A 19562-nucleotide genomic window follows, 5' to 3' on the forward strand; every position below is an offset into this window, starting at 1 on the left:
TACTGAAGAGGACGCATGTGGGCCCGCGCCCACCTCACCACGTCCAGGGACGCCGCCATTGACCCCAGGACTTGGAGGAAATCTCGCGCCCGAGGACCCCGGGACGCCAAAAGCAGGCGAATCTGAGATTGCAATTTGCTCACCCGGGCCTCTGGAAGGAAGACCTTCCCCAAGGAGATGTCGAACATAACCCCAAGGCACTCCAGACGCTGAGCCGGGACCAACCGACTCTTGGAAAGGTTGACCACCCAGCCCAGCGACCGGAGAAACTCCACCACCCGAGCCGTAACCCGGGAGCTCTCCTGCAACGACTTTGCCCGAATCAACCAGTCGTCCAGGTAGGGGAGAACCAGGATGCCCACCGACCGCAAGGCTGCCGCGACGACCACCATTACCGTGGTGAACGTCCGAGGAGCCGTGGCCAGACCAAAGGGAAGCGCACAGAACTGAAAGTGCCGCCCCAAGATCGCAAAGCGAAGGAAGTGCTGATGAGAGGCCCGAATTGGAACCTGCAAGTAGGCCTCCGTCAGATCGAGAGACATCCAGGATGGGCCGAAAGGTCCCCTCCTTTATGGCCACCACAAAGTAAATGGAGTACCTGCCGGTGCCCCACTCCGTAGGGGACACCGGCACCACTGCCTCGAGATCTAGCAAACGCTGAAGGGTCTGACGAAAAGCCTGCGTCTTCCATGGAGTCTGACATGGAGAAGCGAGGAAAAGGTCCGGCAGAGAGCGGGTAAACTCCAGAGCGTAACCGTCCCGCACCACCTCAAGGACCCACTGATCGGACGCGATCTCGGCCCATTTGGGGAAAAATTTGCGCAGCCGGGCCCCCACCGGAACCAAAGGGGGCGCCGGCAAGGAGTCATTGCGCAGGACGGGAAGCGGGGGAACCGGCGGAGGGATTCCCTGCCCCCCGACGGGCCCCCCGAAAGGGCTGCATGCGCTGGAAGAACCGACCCCGGGAAAAACCCTGAGCCGGGAAAGAAGCAGCCCCACGCCCCGGGCGATACTTGCGAAATTCCCGCAAACGCCCCCGGGCAGCCCCACACCTAGACGCAGGGCGGGCACGGTCCTCAGGCAGACGGGGCACCTTCGAGTCCGTCAGAGTCTGAATCAACTCATCTAATTCCTCTCCAAACAAAAAGACCCCCTAAAGGGAACTTTAGTAAACTTAGCTTTGGACGCAGAATCCGCCGCCCAAGCGCGCAGCCACAAAATACGCCGCGCGGCCATGCCATAGACTTAGCCGAAATCCGCACCAAGTCATAAAGAGCATCTGAGAGGAACGAGGCAGCCATCGCAATCTTCGCTACCTCCTGATCCACTAGAGACCAGTCATCAGACTCCCGATCCAGGACACGCTCAGCCCACCGAAACACGGCGCGAGCGACTAGCTCCCCACAAACAGCCGCCTGGACCCCAAAGGCAGAGACATCAAAATCACACTTAAGAAGAGTCTCTAACGCACGCGCCTCCGAGACCCTAAAAGCAGAACCGTCCATAACAGGCACGGTATGCCGCTTAGGAAGTGCCGAGACCACCGCGTTCCCCATTGGCGAAATTAAGGTAGCCCTACCTCCCTCCGGGACGGGATACCCAAGAGCCAAGGCGCACACCAAACGAAACTGCGCCCATAGGCCACTGCGCCAACACAAAATCCCGCAAATCCTGACGCACAGGAAAAGAGCGGGAACCAGGACAGACCCCCTGAAGCAGAGGGGCCCCCATACGCGGGGTCTCCGGCGGCGCCACTGCAAAAATGCAGCACCAAGGAGACCTGCTACACAGGTCTAAAAGCTCATCCCTCTGAATAAAAAAGCGCACCACGGACGCATCTGCTCTGGAAGACGGGAAACCCGCCGCCCCGCTGCCAACAGGCGTCCCCTCTAGAGGATCCTGGAAGCCCGCCAAAGCAGCCAGGTCCTCAACCAGGCCAACACGCTCCTCCGCCCACCAATTCGCAATCCAAGCCCCCCCGCGGGCGCTTGGATGAGGGAGGAGGAAGAGGGGACGCCAAACGAAAAGAGGGAGGCAAAGCCATAGGGGGCGCGGAGGGAAACCCCCCCCGAAACCCCCCAGGCGCACGTGGGACCCCCAAAAGTCCGCACAAAGAAAGAAAATAAATTGGGGGCAAACAACCCCTGGGGGGTCCCCAGGGACTCCCTGCCCCAGCAGGGGTCCATGCTGAAACCTGCCCCTGTGTTCGCCATACAGGGGGAAGGTCACCTGAGGTTGCAGACAAAATGGAGGGGCCAGACAAAGAAAATGGCGAAGTTCCCGCCAAAAATGCTCCCTCCATGGCCTGTAGCGGCTGAGAAGACTGAACAGTCCCAGCCGCTAAGACAGGCAAGTCGGCATCAGCTGTCAAAAAAAATCAGCTGAGAGGGAATCCTTCGGGGAATCCCTCCGTGGGCGGTTGTGGAAGACCGGGCTTCCCCACTGCTCCAAGCCGACTCGCGAGGCACCATCGGCGGGGAGCTCTGGGCGCCTGCAGCCGCTGCCGACGGAGCTCCACCACCTCACCGACCCAAACCGCCGAGTTCAGGCCGGCCGCGAGTGCCTCGCGGCTGGACTAAAATTGTGGCCTACTCCCCCGGAGAAGGGCACAATTGCTCCAGACGCGACCTAGCTATAAAAAAGTGCTGGTTACATGAAAAAATACAGTAAAATACAGTTTTCTTAAAGGGAAACAACCCTTCAGACCAGCACTACCTCAGGATTTTTTTTTTTTTTTTTTTTTTTTTTTTTACAGAACAGACTCCACAGGCTCTCGAAGCAATATGCCTTGCTTGACTTAGGGGGCAAGGCTTACTGCTGAGGCTCCTCTAAAAAAATGTGGGGAGGTGGAGGAAGTGGGGGGAGGGACCCCGCTCGTGACCCGCCGGGTTTGACACCCCCGAGGTCGGACGGACCCCCAAACAGGGCCCGACCAAGCTCCGTCCGGCCAAAAACAGGGACAATAAACCCCTAAACAAATTCCAACAGCCCTACCAAGAGAGATGGGTACAGATCACTCAACACCTGCTGGAGACTGAAAGAAGACTGAGGGAAATAGAGAAGGGTGGATAGTATATACTGTCCCAAAGTTTTGTTTTCAGTCTCCACCTGCTGGTCATGATTAGATATATACCCATTCGTAAAGTTAACCTCTACTGGTCTGGAGAGTGCTAAAGAATACGGTAATTACAATAGCAGCACCATTTGTAGTAGCTTATTTGCAGACCAGCATTTCATTCAGAATTGTGATATATTACTTTGAAAAAATACCTAAAAATAGGAAAATTCTGAATGTTTTATTCATCTCCATTATTCCATTTCAATGATAGAATTTAGATGCATGAAATTTCTTTGGTGTACCGTCTTGAAGAAAACTATCCTTATCAAATGGCTAGTGTAACTTCAGAACACTACTTGCTAAGTCAAAATGTAATCGCACCTGCAAACATATAGTAAGCACTGCATCTCTAAATATAAACATGATTACTAGACTAGCATACCAATTACACCTGAAAAGGTTTAGAGCAATAGGAAAGAAACTTATCTACATTTCTAAAATAAGGATGCAGCTACATTGGATTTATATGATATACAGCAAATTCAAATCTTTCGGCACTTTGCTGTACTTCCCCAAAATCACTGAACCTTTTTACAAAATTTTAAATACTTGATGATAAAGCTGGAATGTGCAAATAGACATAGCACAGCACAGGAAAATAAAGTGACATGCTTGGGGCTCTGTAATGCCCCTAACAGACAAAATTGAAACATGCCCCAAAATTCCTTCTTTCCATGAAATCTGGTCACTCTTTTGTAAAACTCTGAATATTCCTCTAGAATACATAGGAAACTATGCGGCAAATCATGTAGATGAGAGACTGTAAATTGTTCCTGAATTCTGAGGTGTACCTTAGAGAGCTGCACGGGAACGGGGATGACGGGAATCCCGCGGGACCCGCGGGGATCCCGCGGGTTCCCCCTTTGGGTCACGGGGATCCCGTGGGGACGCCCCCTAGGGTCGCGGGGATCCCATGGGGACGCCCCCTAGGGTCACGGGGATCCCGTGGGGACGCCTCCGAGGGTCGCGGGGTTCCTGCGGGGTTGGATCGCAGTACACTGCATTTGAGCCGCGAGGGTAGTCTCCTCCTCCTTACCTGCACTGTCGCAGCACACAGCCGACCGGAAGTCTTCCCGATGTCAGCGCTGACGTCGGAGGGAGGGCTTAAGCAAAGCCCTCCCTTCCTCCGACGTCAGCGCTGACATCAGGAAGACTTCCGGTCGGCTTTGAGCGGCAGGGCAGGTAGGAAGAAGGCAATGGCGAACGAAAGAGGGGGGAGGGGGCGTTCCGCCCCGAAGAATGTGCACAGCCGGTCAGGTCCCCCGATCGACCGACAACAGGCCCGGCCGACAAACCTCCCTGCCCTGTAGCCGCGAATCTAAATTACCTCTTACAGCAGCTTCAATACTCCAGCTGCTGTAAGAAGGTAATTTAGATTCGCGGCTACAAGACAGGGAGATTTGTCCGACCGGGCCTGTTCTGTTGTCGGTCGGGTGCGGAAACGCCACAAAGGTAAGGGGCAGGGAGGGAGGAAAGGTGGAGTGGAGAAGAAAAGACGCTTAAGGGGGGGAGAAGGCCGCTGAAAGCACTGGGGAAGACAAAGGGGTGGAGAAGGACGCTGAAAGGACATGGGGTAAACGGGAGGAGGGGGGGAGGGATGCTGAAAGCACATGTTGAAGACAGAGGGGGGTGAAGGACCCTGAAAGCACTGGGGAAGACAAAGGGGTGGAGAATGCCACTGAAAGGACATGGGGAAAACAGGGGTGGAGAAGGCCACTGAAAGGAAATGGGGAAAACAGGGGGGGAGAAGGCCGATGAAAGGATATGGGGAAGACAGAGGGGGGAGAAGGCCGCTGAAAGGACATGGGGAAGACAGAGGGGGGAGAAGGACGCTGAAAGGACATGGGGAAGGCAGAGGGGGGAGAAGGATGCTGCCTGACAGGACATGGGGAAAATGGTGGGGGAGAAGGACACTGGAAGGAAATGGGGAAGAGGGAATGGGGAGAAGACCCTGGCAGGGAAGAAGACAGAGGTGCCAGACTATGGGGGGAGTGGAAGGAAAAAGATGGGTGCCAGACCAATTTGGGAGGGGGGAGAAAGGGAGAGGCACAGTAACAGAGCAAATGGAAGACACAGAGAGAAGAGAGGCAGTGGATGGAAGGAATTGAATGAGAATATGAAGAAAGCAGAAACCAGGCAACAAAGGTAGGAAAAAAATTCTTTTTTTTTTTTTTTTGCTTAAGGATAAAGTAGTATATTAGTTGTGTTGATAAAAATTTATAAACATTAGAGGCTCTGGTAGAAACCCGTTTACAAAGTATGTATTCTTCCCAATTAATATTTCCAAATTAATAAAGTCTTTTTGCTTATTTTTAAATGGGTTTCTACCAGAGCCTTTAATTCAGTAGCATAATTAAATGAAATAACTATTTCTGTAGTTTATAGGGACGGGCGGGGACGTAGGGGATTCCTCACGGGGACGGGCGGGGATGGAGGGATTCCTCGCGGGGACGGGTGGGGACGGGTGGGAGTCCTCACGGGGACGGGTGGGACTTTGGCGGGGACGGGTGGGGACGGGTGGGATTTCTGTCCCCGCGCAACTCTCTAGTGTACCTTTCCTAATGTGGGCTATTATTCAGATTAATAAAAATACCACCACTTACATTCTTATCTTTGTCCTCTTTCAGTTTTGAAGTGCTTTCACAGCAGCTTTTCAGTTCAGCAAGGTTCTCTTGAGCTTGATTATACTGAAGCTTGAGTTCACAGACTTCTTGTTCCTTTGACTTTAGGAGAGCCTGAGCAGCTTCCCTTTCCTCCTTCAGATGCAAAATTTCCTTCTTAATATGCACACGGTCAGAGCAAACCTTTTCATTTTCTTCCTTCATCTCTTTTAAACTGGAGGACAAAACATTAATTTCCTCCTCCAAAGATAACTTTAGTTTTTCATAAGACTCTTTAGGCACCATGGTTTCATGAACTTCAGCCTTTTCTTGCAAAAGACGCTCCTGTAGGTTTTCTATTTCAGACTCCTTGCTGATCACATGTGCTTTAAGCTCATTTTTTTCTTCATCTAGGTCGTCTACTCTCTTATTAAGAACAGTTATCGTCTGCAGCTGCTCAGAGACCAACATCGAGTTTTGCTTCTCAGTTTCCAATTCTTGTTTGAGTTGGGCCACTTCATTTAATGCCTTTTCGTTCTGGGATGCTGTGTCCGCTAATGCAGTTTCAGCTTTAATTTTTAATTCAGTTACTTCCTGCATGAGTTTCTCGTGTTCGTCATTACGAATGTAGCCAGAAGACACATCTTGAAGAGCCTCCCTCCTCTTTTTTTGTTCAAGCTCAATTTTAGCTTCATTGTATAAGATAGACAGTTCAGTAACTTGCCTGCTTAGTTCATCTATTGTCTTTGTCATTTGCTTCACTTCCCCAGTTTCATCATGTGATTCTGGCTGTTTTTCCTGTTTCAGCTTATCCTGCAGTCTTTTAACTTCTTCTTGGCTTTCTTTGTATTTTTCGATTAACAAGGCCTTTTCTTGGTTGATGTCTTCTATGATGGAGCAGTAGGACTTTCTCATTTCCTCTTGTTTCTCCTCAGACACCATAGTGGTCATGCTTTTCTCCATTCCTTCAAGTTTCAGTTTTAACTCCTTCAGTTTCTCCTTATCTTTTTCACATTCTACCAGTACAGTCTCATACTCTTCCTTCAGTGCTTTTATCTCCTCATATGAAACTTGAGGTTCATGAACATTTAAATTATTGTCTACATTTTCAGGGGCATTATGACCTAATGTCATCTGCTTTTGTAAACTTGAAACGTCTTTTGTGGTTTCTTCATACTTATTTTGCATTTCCTGAAGCTTTTGGTTCAGATTTGAGCCATTTTCTGAAATCTCCCCACTATTTAGATATGCAGTGCCCAAGTTCCCAGATTGTAGCCGTGCTATCAAGTGCTTCTTTTCTGTTTCTGAATGATCTAATTTCATCTGCAAATCCCGTAAAGTTTCTTGCAGTTGCTGTATGCTAACTTCTCTATCACTTGGTGTTTCATCCTGGAATTCTGTCATAGTTGAAATGTCTAAAGGTAACTTTGTCTCTTGAGTTTTGACTTCAGTGTGTTTTTCCACCGACTGATTAAGCTCAGAATGTGTAGAATGAAAAGAATCAGTGCTGAAATTCATCCTTCTTTCCTTTGATTCTTTCTCCTTAATAGAATATAAAATTATTAGCATGGTTTGTTTACATTTCTTGTAATTTAAATTATAACTATTTTCATAATGTAAATGTAAGCACATTAAACATATCAATGAAATAAGCAATTACTCCAAAATTAATATTTATAGGAGAGATTAATGCAACAAATAAAAAGCTAAATTTATTCTTGTAATTGCACATTTGGAAAGTGACAATATACTGTATAGTAATCTCAAGAGGAGGAATCTTAATCTGAAAGAATGTTCTCTCCTTGGGCTGTTGGAAAGTGGAAATGTAATAAAGGCAATGCTCAAACCTGGGATGAGAATGAACATTTAAGATGATGCATTATGACAACATCCCCAGGCCAGCTCAAAAGGTACCCTTTGTGGTAATCTCCAGAGAGAACTCTGGTTGAGCCCTACTGTGATGCAATAGTCAGCAAGTGCAGCTTGGATAATAAGAGTCTAGGAGCCACAGTGAAGAATCATTGCACCCCACCCATCAATATGATAGTATGCACAGCCAAATTATGTCATGATTGGATTGGATGACACAAAAAGCTCACCCTAATAATGTGTACTCAAAAAAATGATGATAGTAACACCGGGCAGATATCTGCCCCTGTCACTCCCCAGTCTTAAGTAGCAGTATAGAAGCTTTCAATAAATAATTAACAATATTACTGTCACTATTATTTTCATTTTATGTACGCATTATCAGGATGAACATTTTGTGTCATTTATAGTGTTGCTTTTCCCTTGGTTGGGGTATTCTATGTTTAGATTAGAAGCATCAGACGACAAATGAAGGCTATGAAACTTTTACTGCAAAGTCTTTCCTATACACTATTTTATGGGGGTAAAACATGCTTAATGATGTGTGTTATGCATTGTAGTTAATACTGTAAATGAAATCTGTTTAGGTGAAGCTGGAGAACAATAAGGTCTAGATTAGTGTTCTTCAACCGCCGGTCCATGGACCGGTGCCGGTCCGCAGGGCCCAATCTTCAACTGCTGGTCCTTGGTGTGATCGATGCAGCTGTCATCTTCAGTCAGCTCCCTATTCTTCACTGCTGCAATATACAAAGCCACAGGCAGCGGCTCCTACAGGCGTCCTGCGCCTGAACCAGAAGCCTTCTCTCTGACGTCGTAGTGTCAGAGGGAAAGCTTCTAGATGAGGCATGGGACACGTGGGGAACCGCTGCCCACGAGCATGCCTACAATTTCTCCAGCAGCATCATCCACACATTTGGGGACTATATGAGGGAACTCCTAAATGCACTCAGACCCATGAGGGAACACTGGCTGGGGGTATTACACGAAATTGAGAATGTCAGTAAAGCACCTGGGGAGAATGTGAAGACCATAGCACTGGAGGTACTTTGCAGCTGGCTACATTAGGGGCCTGGAAGAGCACAGGGACAGGCTCCTGAAGCACTTGGAAGAGCTGAAATTCCAGAAAAAGACTGCACTGCACTTGCAAAAGTTGCAGCTGGAGCAATGCGCGGTGAGGAAGAAGGAGCCGGTCCGAAGATTACACCAGGGGCAGCATAAAACGGCCAGGGGTGAGCAGGCCAGAAGGAGGGAGGGAAACAACAAAGGTAGGGGGGAATGATTTTATTTCTGAATTTAGTGATTGAATTGTGTCTGAGAATTTACATCTGTTGTCTGTATTTTGCACTTTTCAGGAAGAAATGCATTTGTTTCTTTTTCTCTGGGGTTGTACTGCATGCAGAGTCTTGCATCTTAGGGTTTGTTTGTATATATTAATACTTTTAGTTTTTGGTCCCGTATTTGCATAGGGGTTCTGGTAGGAATGAATGTTGAGAAGCATACAGTCTGCTTTGTGTACTTTAATTTTGTGGTTAACCATTATGTGTTGTTAATATTATATTGTGTGTAAATATGAAAAATGAATGGAAAAAATAGTGTTAGAATTAGTACTATTATGGGGGTGGGGTCTGGAGTGGAGATTGGGCGGACATGGGCGGGATCTGGCCTATGGCTTAGCCCAGTGCTCTTCAACTGTCAGTCTGTGGACCGGTGCCGGTCCACAAAATAATTCTTTTTATTTCCGCCGGTCCATAGGTGTAAAAAGGTTGAAGAACACTGGGCTAGATCAATGTTCTTCAAAATAAGATTGGGTAGTCAGTGGCAGCTCCTCGACTCTCTTCCCTAATTCAAATAGTAATCGCTGTCTTTAGAAATTTACTGAGTAGCTTCCAGAAAAGAAAATCTGTTCTGGTTTCTTGGGCACCATGCAGCTAAGACCAAGTCCGATCTCTGCAGTGCCTTAACACCTGAACTATTCTTATTAGACTGTGTCAATAACACAGGAATGTGGAATTCAAACTCACTCGCATGGTGCCAGAATAAAAAAACAGCTTTTCCAGAAGCAATGCTGGCGGCATGCCTCCAGATATAATAAGAGAGAGATTATCAGTGGGGTAGGGTGGGGAATGAATGGTAGAAATGTGAAAAACAGCTGGGAGACTAGCTAGAATGAATGGGGTTGGGGAAGTGTATATACTGAAAGAAGAAAAATGGGAGGAGAAACTGAGATGAGGAAGTATGTAGGGAGATAAGGGAAGAAGAAATAGTCTATGGGGAACTGACTTCATTTTAGCAAACTAGTTACTACATGCCACTCCTGGGGGATTTCTTTGCAACTGTGCAGCACAGAATTTGGGCAAATTCTCTACATCCATAAAATACACAAAATTCTGCAAAATTGCTGCTATCAGGTTTCTTGGTCAGTCTCTTTCCTCCTCCTCTATAATGATCGCACAGGAGAAGGCGAACGAAAACTGTTGCACTTCCTCTTCTTCTACTAGCCTACACCTGTTTATGTGAACCATGTGGGCCTCCAAACAACCTTACAGTTCACATGAACAGTCTTGTCTAGACAGGCAGAGGAAGTGGTCTGATATGCATTGGATCACTTCCTCTCCTTCTTTGCCTTGTGATCCGAGGATAAACCTGATGCTGGCAGAAAGTGTACCACTGGTGTAGGGGTGGTAGTAGAACAAGATGGTGTAAGAGGAAGATCAAGCCTAGAGAGTTGCGCGAGAACAGAAATCCCACCCGTCCCCGTGAGGAATCCCACCCATCCCCGCGAGGAATCCCCTCCGTCCCCACCCGTCCCCGCGAGGAATCCCCTCCGTCCCTATAAACTACAGAAATAGTTATTTCATTTAATTATGCTACTGAATTAAAGGCTCTGGTAAAAACCCATTTACAAATAAGCAAAAAGACTTTATTAATTTGGAAATATTAATTGGGAAGAATACATACTTTGTAAACAGGTTTCTACCAGAGCCTCTAATGTTTATAAATTTTTATCAACACAACTAATATACTACTTTATCCTAAAGCAAAAAAAAAAAATAAGAAATATAATTTTTTTTCCTACCTTTGTTGCCTGGTTTCTGCTTTCCTCATGTTCTCATTCAATTCCTTCCATCCACTGTCTCTCTTCTCTCTGCGTCTTCCATTTGCTCTGTTACTGTGCCTCCCTTTCTCACTCCTTCCAAATTGGTCTGGCACCCATCTTCTTCCCTCCGCTACCCCCATAGTCTGGCATCTCTGTCTTCTTCCCTGCCAGCGTCTTCTCCCCAATCTCTGTTCCCCATTTCCTTTCAGCGTCCTTCTCCCCCCCATCTTCCCCATGCCTGTCAGTGTCCTTCTCCCCCCTCTGTCTTCCCCATGTCCTTTCAGCGTCCTTCTCCACCCCTTTGTCTTCCCCATGTCCTTTCAGCGTCCTTCTCCCCATCTTCCCCATGTCCTTTCAGCGTTCTTCTCCACCCCTTTGTCTTCCCCAGTGCTTTCAGCGTCCTTCTCCCCCCTCAGTTTTACCTTAAGCGTCTTTTCCTCTCCACTCCACCTTTACTCCCTTTCTCCCTCCCTGCCCCTTACTTTTGTGGCGCTTCTCCGCACGACTGACAACTGAACAGGCCCAGTCCAACAAACCTCCCTGCCCTGTAGCCGCGAATCTAAATTACCTTCTTACAGCAGCTGGAGTATTGAAGTTGCTGTAAGAAAGTAATTTAAATTCACGGCTACAGGGCAGGGAGGTTTGACGGACCGGGCCTGTTGTCGGTCAGTTGGGGGACCTGGCTGACTGTACTGCACCCAGGGCGGACCGCCCCTGCCTTGTACCACTGCCTTTTCCCTGCCTGCCCTGCCGCAGCACACAGCCGAACGGAAGTCTTCACGATGTCAGCACTGACATCGGAGGGAGGGAGGGCTTTGCTTAAGCCCTCCCTCCGACGTCAGCGCTGACATCAGGAAGACTTCCGTTTCGGCTGTGTGCGGCAGGGCAGGTAAGGGAGATGAGCCTCGCGACTGAATACATCCAGCCCCGTAGGAACCCCGCGACCCTCGGAGGCGTCCCCACATGATCCCCACGACCCTAGGGGGCGTCCCCATGGGATCCCCATGACCCGAAGGGGGAACCCGCGGGATCCCCGCAGGATTCCCGTCGTCCCCGTTCCCTTGCAGCTCTCTAGATCAAGCTTGAGGGTGTGCCATGGGGGAGGGTGGTAGGAGAGATACAATGATAGCTAGGGTAGGGAGGAGAAAGAATGAGAGGTGGGTGTGGGTTTGTGCATGCAGGGAAGGAGAATGAGAGGTGGGGATATTGCATGCAGAAGTATTTGGGGGCAAATAGAATTAGGAGTCTTGCTGGGAGTTGAAGGGAGAGCAAGCGGCTGAGGGCAGACAGAGGAGACTGCAAGTAGCAGGAGAAGGCAGGGGACGGTGGGAGCGAAGAGCGGGTAGTGGCGAGAGTTAGCTCGGCTCACCCGCTCCGCGTCACCACCAGCGTCAGCGCCCGGACTCCCCCTTAACCAGGAAGGGAGCCATGAGCGAAGAAAATCAGCGGCCGCGTGGAGGAGGCAGGCAGAGCAAGCGGCTGAGGGCAGATGGAGGAGACTGCAAGCAGCAGGAGAAGGCAGGGTACGGTGGGAGCGAAGAGTGGGTAGCGGCGAGAGTTAGCTCCGCCCACCCGCTCGGCGTCACCACCAGTGTCAGCGCCCGGACTCCCCCTTAACCAGGAAGGGAGCCGCGGGCGAAGAAAATCAGCGACCGCGTGGAGGAGGCAGGCAGAGCAAGCAGCTGAGGGCAGACAGAGGAGACTGCAAGCAGCAGGAGAAGGCAGGGGACGGTGGGAGCGAAGAGCGGCGAGAGTTAGCTCCGCCCACCCGCTCCGCGTCACCACCAGCATCAGCGCCCGGACTCCCCCTTAACCAGGGGAGGCCAACGGCACGCAGCCGTTCGGCGAGCGGCAAAGGCGCCTTTGCGAAGGGCCTCAAGAAGGGCATCAAGAAAGGGCTATCAACTATAGCTGGACTCCCAACTTATAAGACTAGCTAACTAATAAATTGTCTTCAGTCTTTCTTTAGCATTCTACCAAGTCTTTAACTATCAATCTACAACTTTCTACCAAGTCTTTAACTCTCAATCTTACAACTTTCTATCTCACCAACAAGCTACTAAAATCTTTCTCACTAAACAGGCCGACCTCACCAATCACTCTATTCCCAAACCACTTTAACAGGCAGACCTCTCCAGCACGCTAACAAACAGACATCCTTAACTGACAATTAACTAACTGTTAACTAACTACTCCATCCCTCAGACCAAGAACTAACTACCTCTATCCCTCCCTCAACACTTACTAACACCTAACAGCCCCCACCCTAACAAATATCTTAAAATTAAAAAAAAATAAAATTTTTAAATAAAGAAATAATAATAATAACAATAAAGCAGCAAGATTTCAATCAAAACAGGCAGTTCAGTCACCGAGAGCACCCAGGGGATGGCTATGGTCCGAGTACAGATGGAAGGGGAACCAGGACGGAGGGCAGAGGTCTCTGTACAGACCGAGGCCATCCCCTCAAAGATGTCTACATTCTCAACGCAGACAGAAGTAATGGATCAACCGGATGAAAGTCTTTTTATGGAGCTGACGAGCCTGAGAGAGGAGGTTCAGCGCTTAAGGAGCATCCGAGACGACAAGACCTTCATCGATGGAGTCATCCAGGAGCTGTCTCAGATCGCTGAACAGGAACCTGACAAGACCACCCTGGGAACACCCAAAGCATCCAAAATGGCCACCTTGAGACAAACCACCGGAATGCAGGAAGTGGTTGGAGACGATGACTCCTGGCAGCTGGTGACTTCCTCCATAAGAAAACGCAGAGGACCTAACTCTGTCTCTTTTTCTCTCATACAGGACAGCTCTACATCGACACCTCAAATCGCCCTGAGGAACAGATATCAGCTGCTACAGGAAGGTCCGGAGAAAGAGGTACAAGAAGTTGTTCAGCAGACGGTTCCAGCTCTGGAATCAACAGTACGGCCCACCCCTAAGAAGCGCAGAGTGGTGGTCATTGGAGATTCGCTGCTGAGGGGCACCGAGGGACCAATCTGCAGACCAGACCTACAATCAAGAGAGGTCTGCTGTTTGCCAGGGGCCAGGATCTGGGATGTCACTGTTTGCCTTGACAGACTCATCAAGCCCCGAGACCACTTCCCCATGGTTCTAATCCACGTCGGAACCAACGACACCGCAAGGAGCAGCCCGGACAGCATACCTGAAGACTTCAGGGCCCTGGGGGAGAAGCTGAGGAGGATGGATGCGCAGGTAGTCTTCTCCTCAATTCTCCCAGTGAGGGGCAAGGGCAGAGCCAGAGAGGATCGAATACAGAGGGCGAACGACTGGCTGCGAGGACGGTGCAAGGAGATGAACTTCGGGTTTCTGCACCATGGAGAAGCATTGCAAGGACTACAGGGACACGACGGGCTACACCTGACCAGAAGAGGGAAGAATGTCCTTGGACACCGCCTAGCCCGCCTACTCCACAGGGCTTTAAACTAGGTAAGTCGGGGGAGGGTACAGGCACAAACAACATACCTGGTGAACTAAACTGCCAATATATTTTTGAGGCTGAGGTAAGTAGTCACCGAAATTCTAGGTCTGGGTCAGTGGTGAGTGCACACACTTTCGAGTCGGGAGTAGGGTCACATCATATTTATGGGTCACATTGTAATTCCAGGTCTAGGGGGAGTACACACTGTAATTCTTGGTATATGGGGAGTACACATTGTGGTTCTGGGCCTCAGGAAAGCACAAATAATGCTAAAGGTGTTCAAATAGCTCAAGCAGGAATATCCCCATTGAGACGTAACAAAAATACAACATGGAGGGCTATGTACGTCAACGCACACAGTTTAGGAAACAAGATACTGGAATTGGAAACAGAAATAAGGAATGCCGACCTGGATGTGGTGGCGATATCCGAGACCTGGCTCACAGACTCCCACGGGTGGGACATGGTCATACCAGGTTACAACTTGCTTTGCCGGGACAGGGAGGGCAGAATGGGAGGAGGTGTAGCATTATATACTAAAGATGACATTAAGGTCACGAGAATCTCAGATGTCCAGTATACTGGGGAATCCCTTTGGGTTAATTTGGCCAGAGGGAAGGACAAATGCTTGTATCTTGGCGTAATTTACAGACCCCCAAGACAACAGGATGACCTGGATATGGAAATAATCGGAGATATAGAAAATATCACCTTGCGTGAGGACACAGTATTGCTAGGTGACTTCAACATGCCTGATGTGGATTGGGTTACACTTACCTCTGCTTCCGGCAGCAGCAGGAGGCTATTAAACTCTATGAAGGGAGCAAGACTCAGGCAACTGGTGTTGGAACCAACAAGGGATCAGGCAATACTGGACCTGATACTTACCAATGGAGAAAGTGTCACAGAGGTCTCAGTGGGCGACACATTGGCCTCCAGTGACCACAACATGGTATGGTTCAGTCTCAGGAAAGGTTTCACTAAATCTACTACACTGACCAAGGTCCTCAAATTCAAGGACACAAATTTCAAAAAAATGGGAGACTTCGTTCACCAGGCGCTACAAAGCCAAGCAGAAACCGATAACGTGGAAGAAATGTGGTCGACTTTGAAAGCAACCATACAAGAAGCAACAAACCGCTATGTTAAATCAGTAAGTAAACGGCGAAGGAACAATAAGCCACAGTGGTTTACTGCGGAGATCTCAGACCTCATCAAGGAGAAGAAAAAAGCATTCATCTCTTACAAACAATCGGGGAAGCAGGACTCTAGAGCAGACTACCTGACCAAATCAAAAGCCGTCAAAACAGCAGTCAGAGAGGCTAAATTCCACATGGAGGAGTCTCTAGCAAAGAACATCCAGAAGGGAGATAAATCCTTCTTCAAGTATATCAGTGATAGAAGAAAAAACTCAGGCGGGATTGTACGTCTTAGGAATCCAGACGGAGACTATGTGGAAAAGGATTCGGAAAAAGCCCAACTATTAAATGAATACTTCTGCTCAGTCTTCACCCGAGAAGCGCCGGGGCTCGGCCCTCAGCTACAGACAAGGGTTGGCTCAGTTGACCCGTTTAGTAACTTTGAGTTTACGCCCAGCAGTGTCTACGATGAGCTGTCAAACTCAAGGTTAACAAAGCAATGGGGCCGGACAACCTGCACCCCAGGGTGCTTAGGGAGCTGAGTGATGTCTTGGCGGAGCCACTGTCTGCACTCTTCAACCTCTCCCTTAGTACAGGCAGCGTCCCTTTGGTCTGGAGGACGGCTAACGTCATGCCACTCCACAAGAAAGGCTCAAAGATGGAGACAGCAAACTACAGACCAGTGAGTCTAACATCGATAGTGAGCAAACTAATGGAAACTCTAATCAAACACCAATTGGATAAGATCCTGGATGAGGAGAATCTACGGGATCCCAGACAACATGGATTTACTAAGGGGAGATCATGCCAATCCAACCTGATCAGCTTCTTTGACTGGGTGACAGGGAAGCTGGATATTGGGGAGTCCATGGACATTGTGTACCTAGACTTTAGCAAAGCATTCGATAGCGTACCACACCGCAGGTTGCTGAGCAAGATGAGTTCTATAGGATTAGGTGACACATTGACGCAATGGGTTGGGAACTGGCTTGGAGGTAGGCTCCAAAGGGTGGTGGTGAATGGCACCCCCTCCGAAATGACGGAGGTGATTAGTGGAGTACCACAGGGCTCAGTCTTGGGCCCAATCCTATTCAACATCTTTATAAGAGACTTGGCAGAAGGGCTTCGAGGTAAAATAACATTATTCGCCGATGACGCCAAACTAAGTAATGTAGTGGGCAAATGCACAACAGACGAAGATTCAATGCCCGACAACATGATGCACGACCTACTCCTACTGGAGCGATGGTCTAGGACATGGCAACTCAACTTCAATGCCAAAAAATGCAAAGTTATGCACCTGGGCAGCCAAAATCCATGCAAGTCTTATACCCTTAATGGCGAGATCCTAGCAAAAACGGTAGCAGAACGAGACTTGGGGGTAATCGTCAGTGAGGACATGAAGTCTGCCAATCAAGTGGAGCAGGCTTCGTCCAAGGCAAGACAAATCATGGGCTGCATACGAAGGGGTTTCGTCAGTCGTAAGGCGGAAGTCATTATGCCATTGTATAGATCCATGGTGAGACCCCACCTGGAATACTGTGTGCAATTCTAGAGGCCGCATTATCGCAAGGATGTGCTGAGACTGGAGTCGGTGCAGAGAATGGCCACCCGGATGGTCTCGGGACTCAAGAATCTTCCATACGAAGAGCGGCTTGACAAATTACAGCTATACTCGCTCGAGGAGCGCAGAGAGAGGGGAGACATGATCGAGACGTTCAAGTATCTTATGGGCCGCATCGAGGCGGAGGAAGATATCTTCTTTTTCAAGGGTCCCACGACAACAAGACGGCATCTGTGGAAAATCAGGGGTGGGAAACTACGAGGTGACACCAGGAAATTCTTTTTCACTGAAAGAGTGGTTGATCGCTGGAATAGTCTTCCACTACAGGTGATTGAGGCCAGCAGCGTGCCAGATTTTAAGGCCAAATGGGATTGGCACATGGAATCTATTCACGGGGCAAAGGTAGGGGAGGGACATTAGGGTGGGCAGACTAGATGGGTCGTGGCCCTTATCTGCTGTCTATTTCTATGTTTCTATACTACTGCAGTTAGAGTAAGGGGGAACTTGGAAAGCTGATGAGGGAAAAGACAGAGGGGATGTCAGTCCTTATGATAGGGAAATTCTGTGCAAAAACACTACAAATAAACAATACAGAATTTTAAACTATTTTGCATAGGATTTCCTCAGGAGTAAAGTGCACTTAATCAACCAGGCCAACTGTTGATAGAGACTCTCTTAACTCCATGCATAAGAAAGCTTTGCTTTAAATAGTCCTGACACGTGCATTGAAGGAGGTTTTGTGTTTGTTTATTTTGGGGTTTTTTTTTTTGGGGGGGGGGAGGGTTTGGGGGGTATGCGAAAGTGGCCCACCAGGTCTAAGTACATATTAGAAATAGATTTAACATCAATTACTTTCATTGCATGTAATGTCACAGATATAAACTATATAAAAAACAGAAGGGCTTGGTGAAGGTTAAGGAGAACAGCTAAATTCCAGAGCAGTGCTTCTCAACCTTCTCCTAGAGGCACACCAAGTCAGTCAGGTTTTCAGGATTGCCATAATGAATATGAATGAGATAAATTTGCATATAGAAGAGAATTGAGAAGTACAGTACCACTCTATATAATATATTGAAAACCATACTTATTGATTTCTTAAGCAAATCAAAATAAAAAATTAGGGAGGTACCATTAAACTTCTTATTTTTATGCATCCTTCAATTTTTAACTGCAGATACCAAAATACATCACATTAAATATTACAAATTTTTGAGATATATGCTTTCAATGAGTACAAAATCTGGCTTATAGTCATCCTATTTAGTTTTGCCTATTGATTTCTTAAGGAATATTAATACGACATACAGACCAGGTTTTGAAGAGCTTTCCAAAGAATTCACAAACTTTACCAAGAATAAAATTTTATATTATACATACCTGTAATTTATTTTGTAGTTCTCTATTCTGTAACATAAGAGCATCAATTTTTGCTTGCAGTGTAGAAAGAACACCTTCTTGTTCAGCTTCACAACTCATATCAAGTAAGCTATTGGCACCTTCAAGAGATATAAGGGTGGTTACACTCCTCCTTTCTATACCTGCCGATCAACAAATACTGACAGACATACAATCTCAACATCACCAGTCTTGTTCTCCTTTTTCTAATGTATTCAACAACCATTTCTTTACACGATTATTTTAGACATTTTCTAAAGAGAAAACTGCTAAGTTATGGAAAACTATATTTGTGCTATGGATTTCTGTCAGTACTGAATAGGATGGGTATAATTCAGTAATTGTAATCAGTCCTGATGGCATATGGCTTTTTTAAAAGTTATCATACTTATTACTGAATCTGTATTAAAATATTCAAAGAAAATACTGTATAATAATTTTCAAATCTACATAGACACCTTCTGGAACATTTAAAGACCATATTGCTTTTAGATAACCTATGGTTTGTGCAATTTTCTTTTATTCTAGTTAATTAGTTTTAATGGGTTTTTTTATTTTGTTTTATTTTGTTAACACACTATAAACCACTTGATACTTGTTAGGTGGCATCAGAAATACAAAACAACACCTGTGTACAATACAGCTTTAAAATTTAACATAAAGCACAGTTACTTACCGTAACAGGTGTTATCCAAGGACAGCAGGCAGATATTCTTGACTGATGGGTGACGGCACCGACGGAGCCCCGGTACGGACAATTTTAGAGTGATTGCACTCTAAGAACTTAGAAAGTTCTGGTAGGCCGCACCGCGCACGCGCGAGTGCCTTCCCGCCCGACAGAGGCGCGCGGTCCCCAGTTATGATAAGCCAGCTAAGAAGCCAACCCGGGGAGGAGGGAGGGACGCAAGAATATCTGCCTGCTGTCCCTGGATAACACCTGTTACGGTAAGTAACTGTGCTTTATCCCAGGACAAGCAGGCAGCTATTCTTGACTGATGGGTGACCTCCAAGCTAATAAAAGAGGGATGGAGGGAAGGTTGGCCATTAGGAAAACAAATTTTGCAAAACAGATTGGCCGAAGTGTCCATCCCGTCTGGAAAATGTGTCCAGACAATAATGAGATGTAAAAGTATGAACTGAGGACCAAGTGGCAGCTTTGCAGATTTCCTCAATGGGCGTGGATCGGAGGAAAGCTACAGATGCTGCCATAGCTCGGACTTTATGGGCTGTGACAGAACCTTCCAGTGTCAGTCCGGTCTGAGCATAACAGAATGAAATGCACGCTGCCAGCCAATTAGACAACGTACGTTTCGAAACAGGACGTCCCAATTTATTTGG

General features: G+C 47.8%; 1 protein-coding gene across 6 annotated transcripts in view; it reads right to left on the bottom strand.

Moving 5' to 3' along the window:
- Nucleotides 1-19562, bottom strand: part of RAI14 (retinoic acid induced 14) — a 243961-nt gene that overhangs the window by 19589 nt on the left and 204810 nt on the right. For all 6 annotated transcript variants that reach the window (XM_033933107.1, XM_033933134.1, XM_033933097.1 and 3 more), the window contains 2 exons: nucleotides 18207-18325; nucleotides 5722-7260 (listed from right to left, as the gene is read on the bottom strand). In XM_033933107.1, the coding sequence (XP_033788998.1) occupies nucleotides 5722-7260; nucleotides 18207-18325 (1658 nt within the window). The remainder of the gene's footprint in view (nucleotides 1-5721; nucleotides 7261-18206; nucleotides 18326-19562) is intronic.

The sequence above is a fragment of the Geotrypetes seraphini genome, chromosome 1, assembly GCF_902459505.1.
Source record: "Geotrypetes seraphini chromosome 1, aGeoSer1.1, whole genome shotgun sequence".
Taxonomy (NCBI): Eukaryota; Metazoa; Chordata; class Amphibia; order Gymnophiona; family Dermophiidae; genus Geotrypetes; species Geotrypetes seraphini.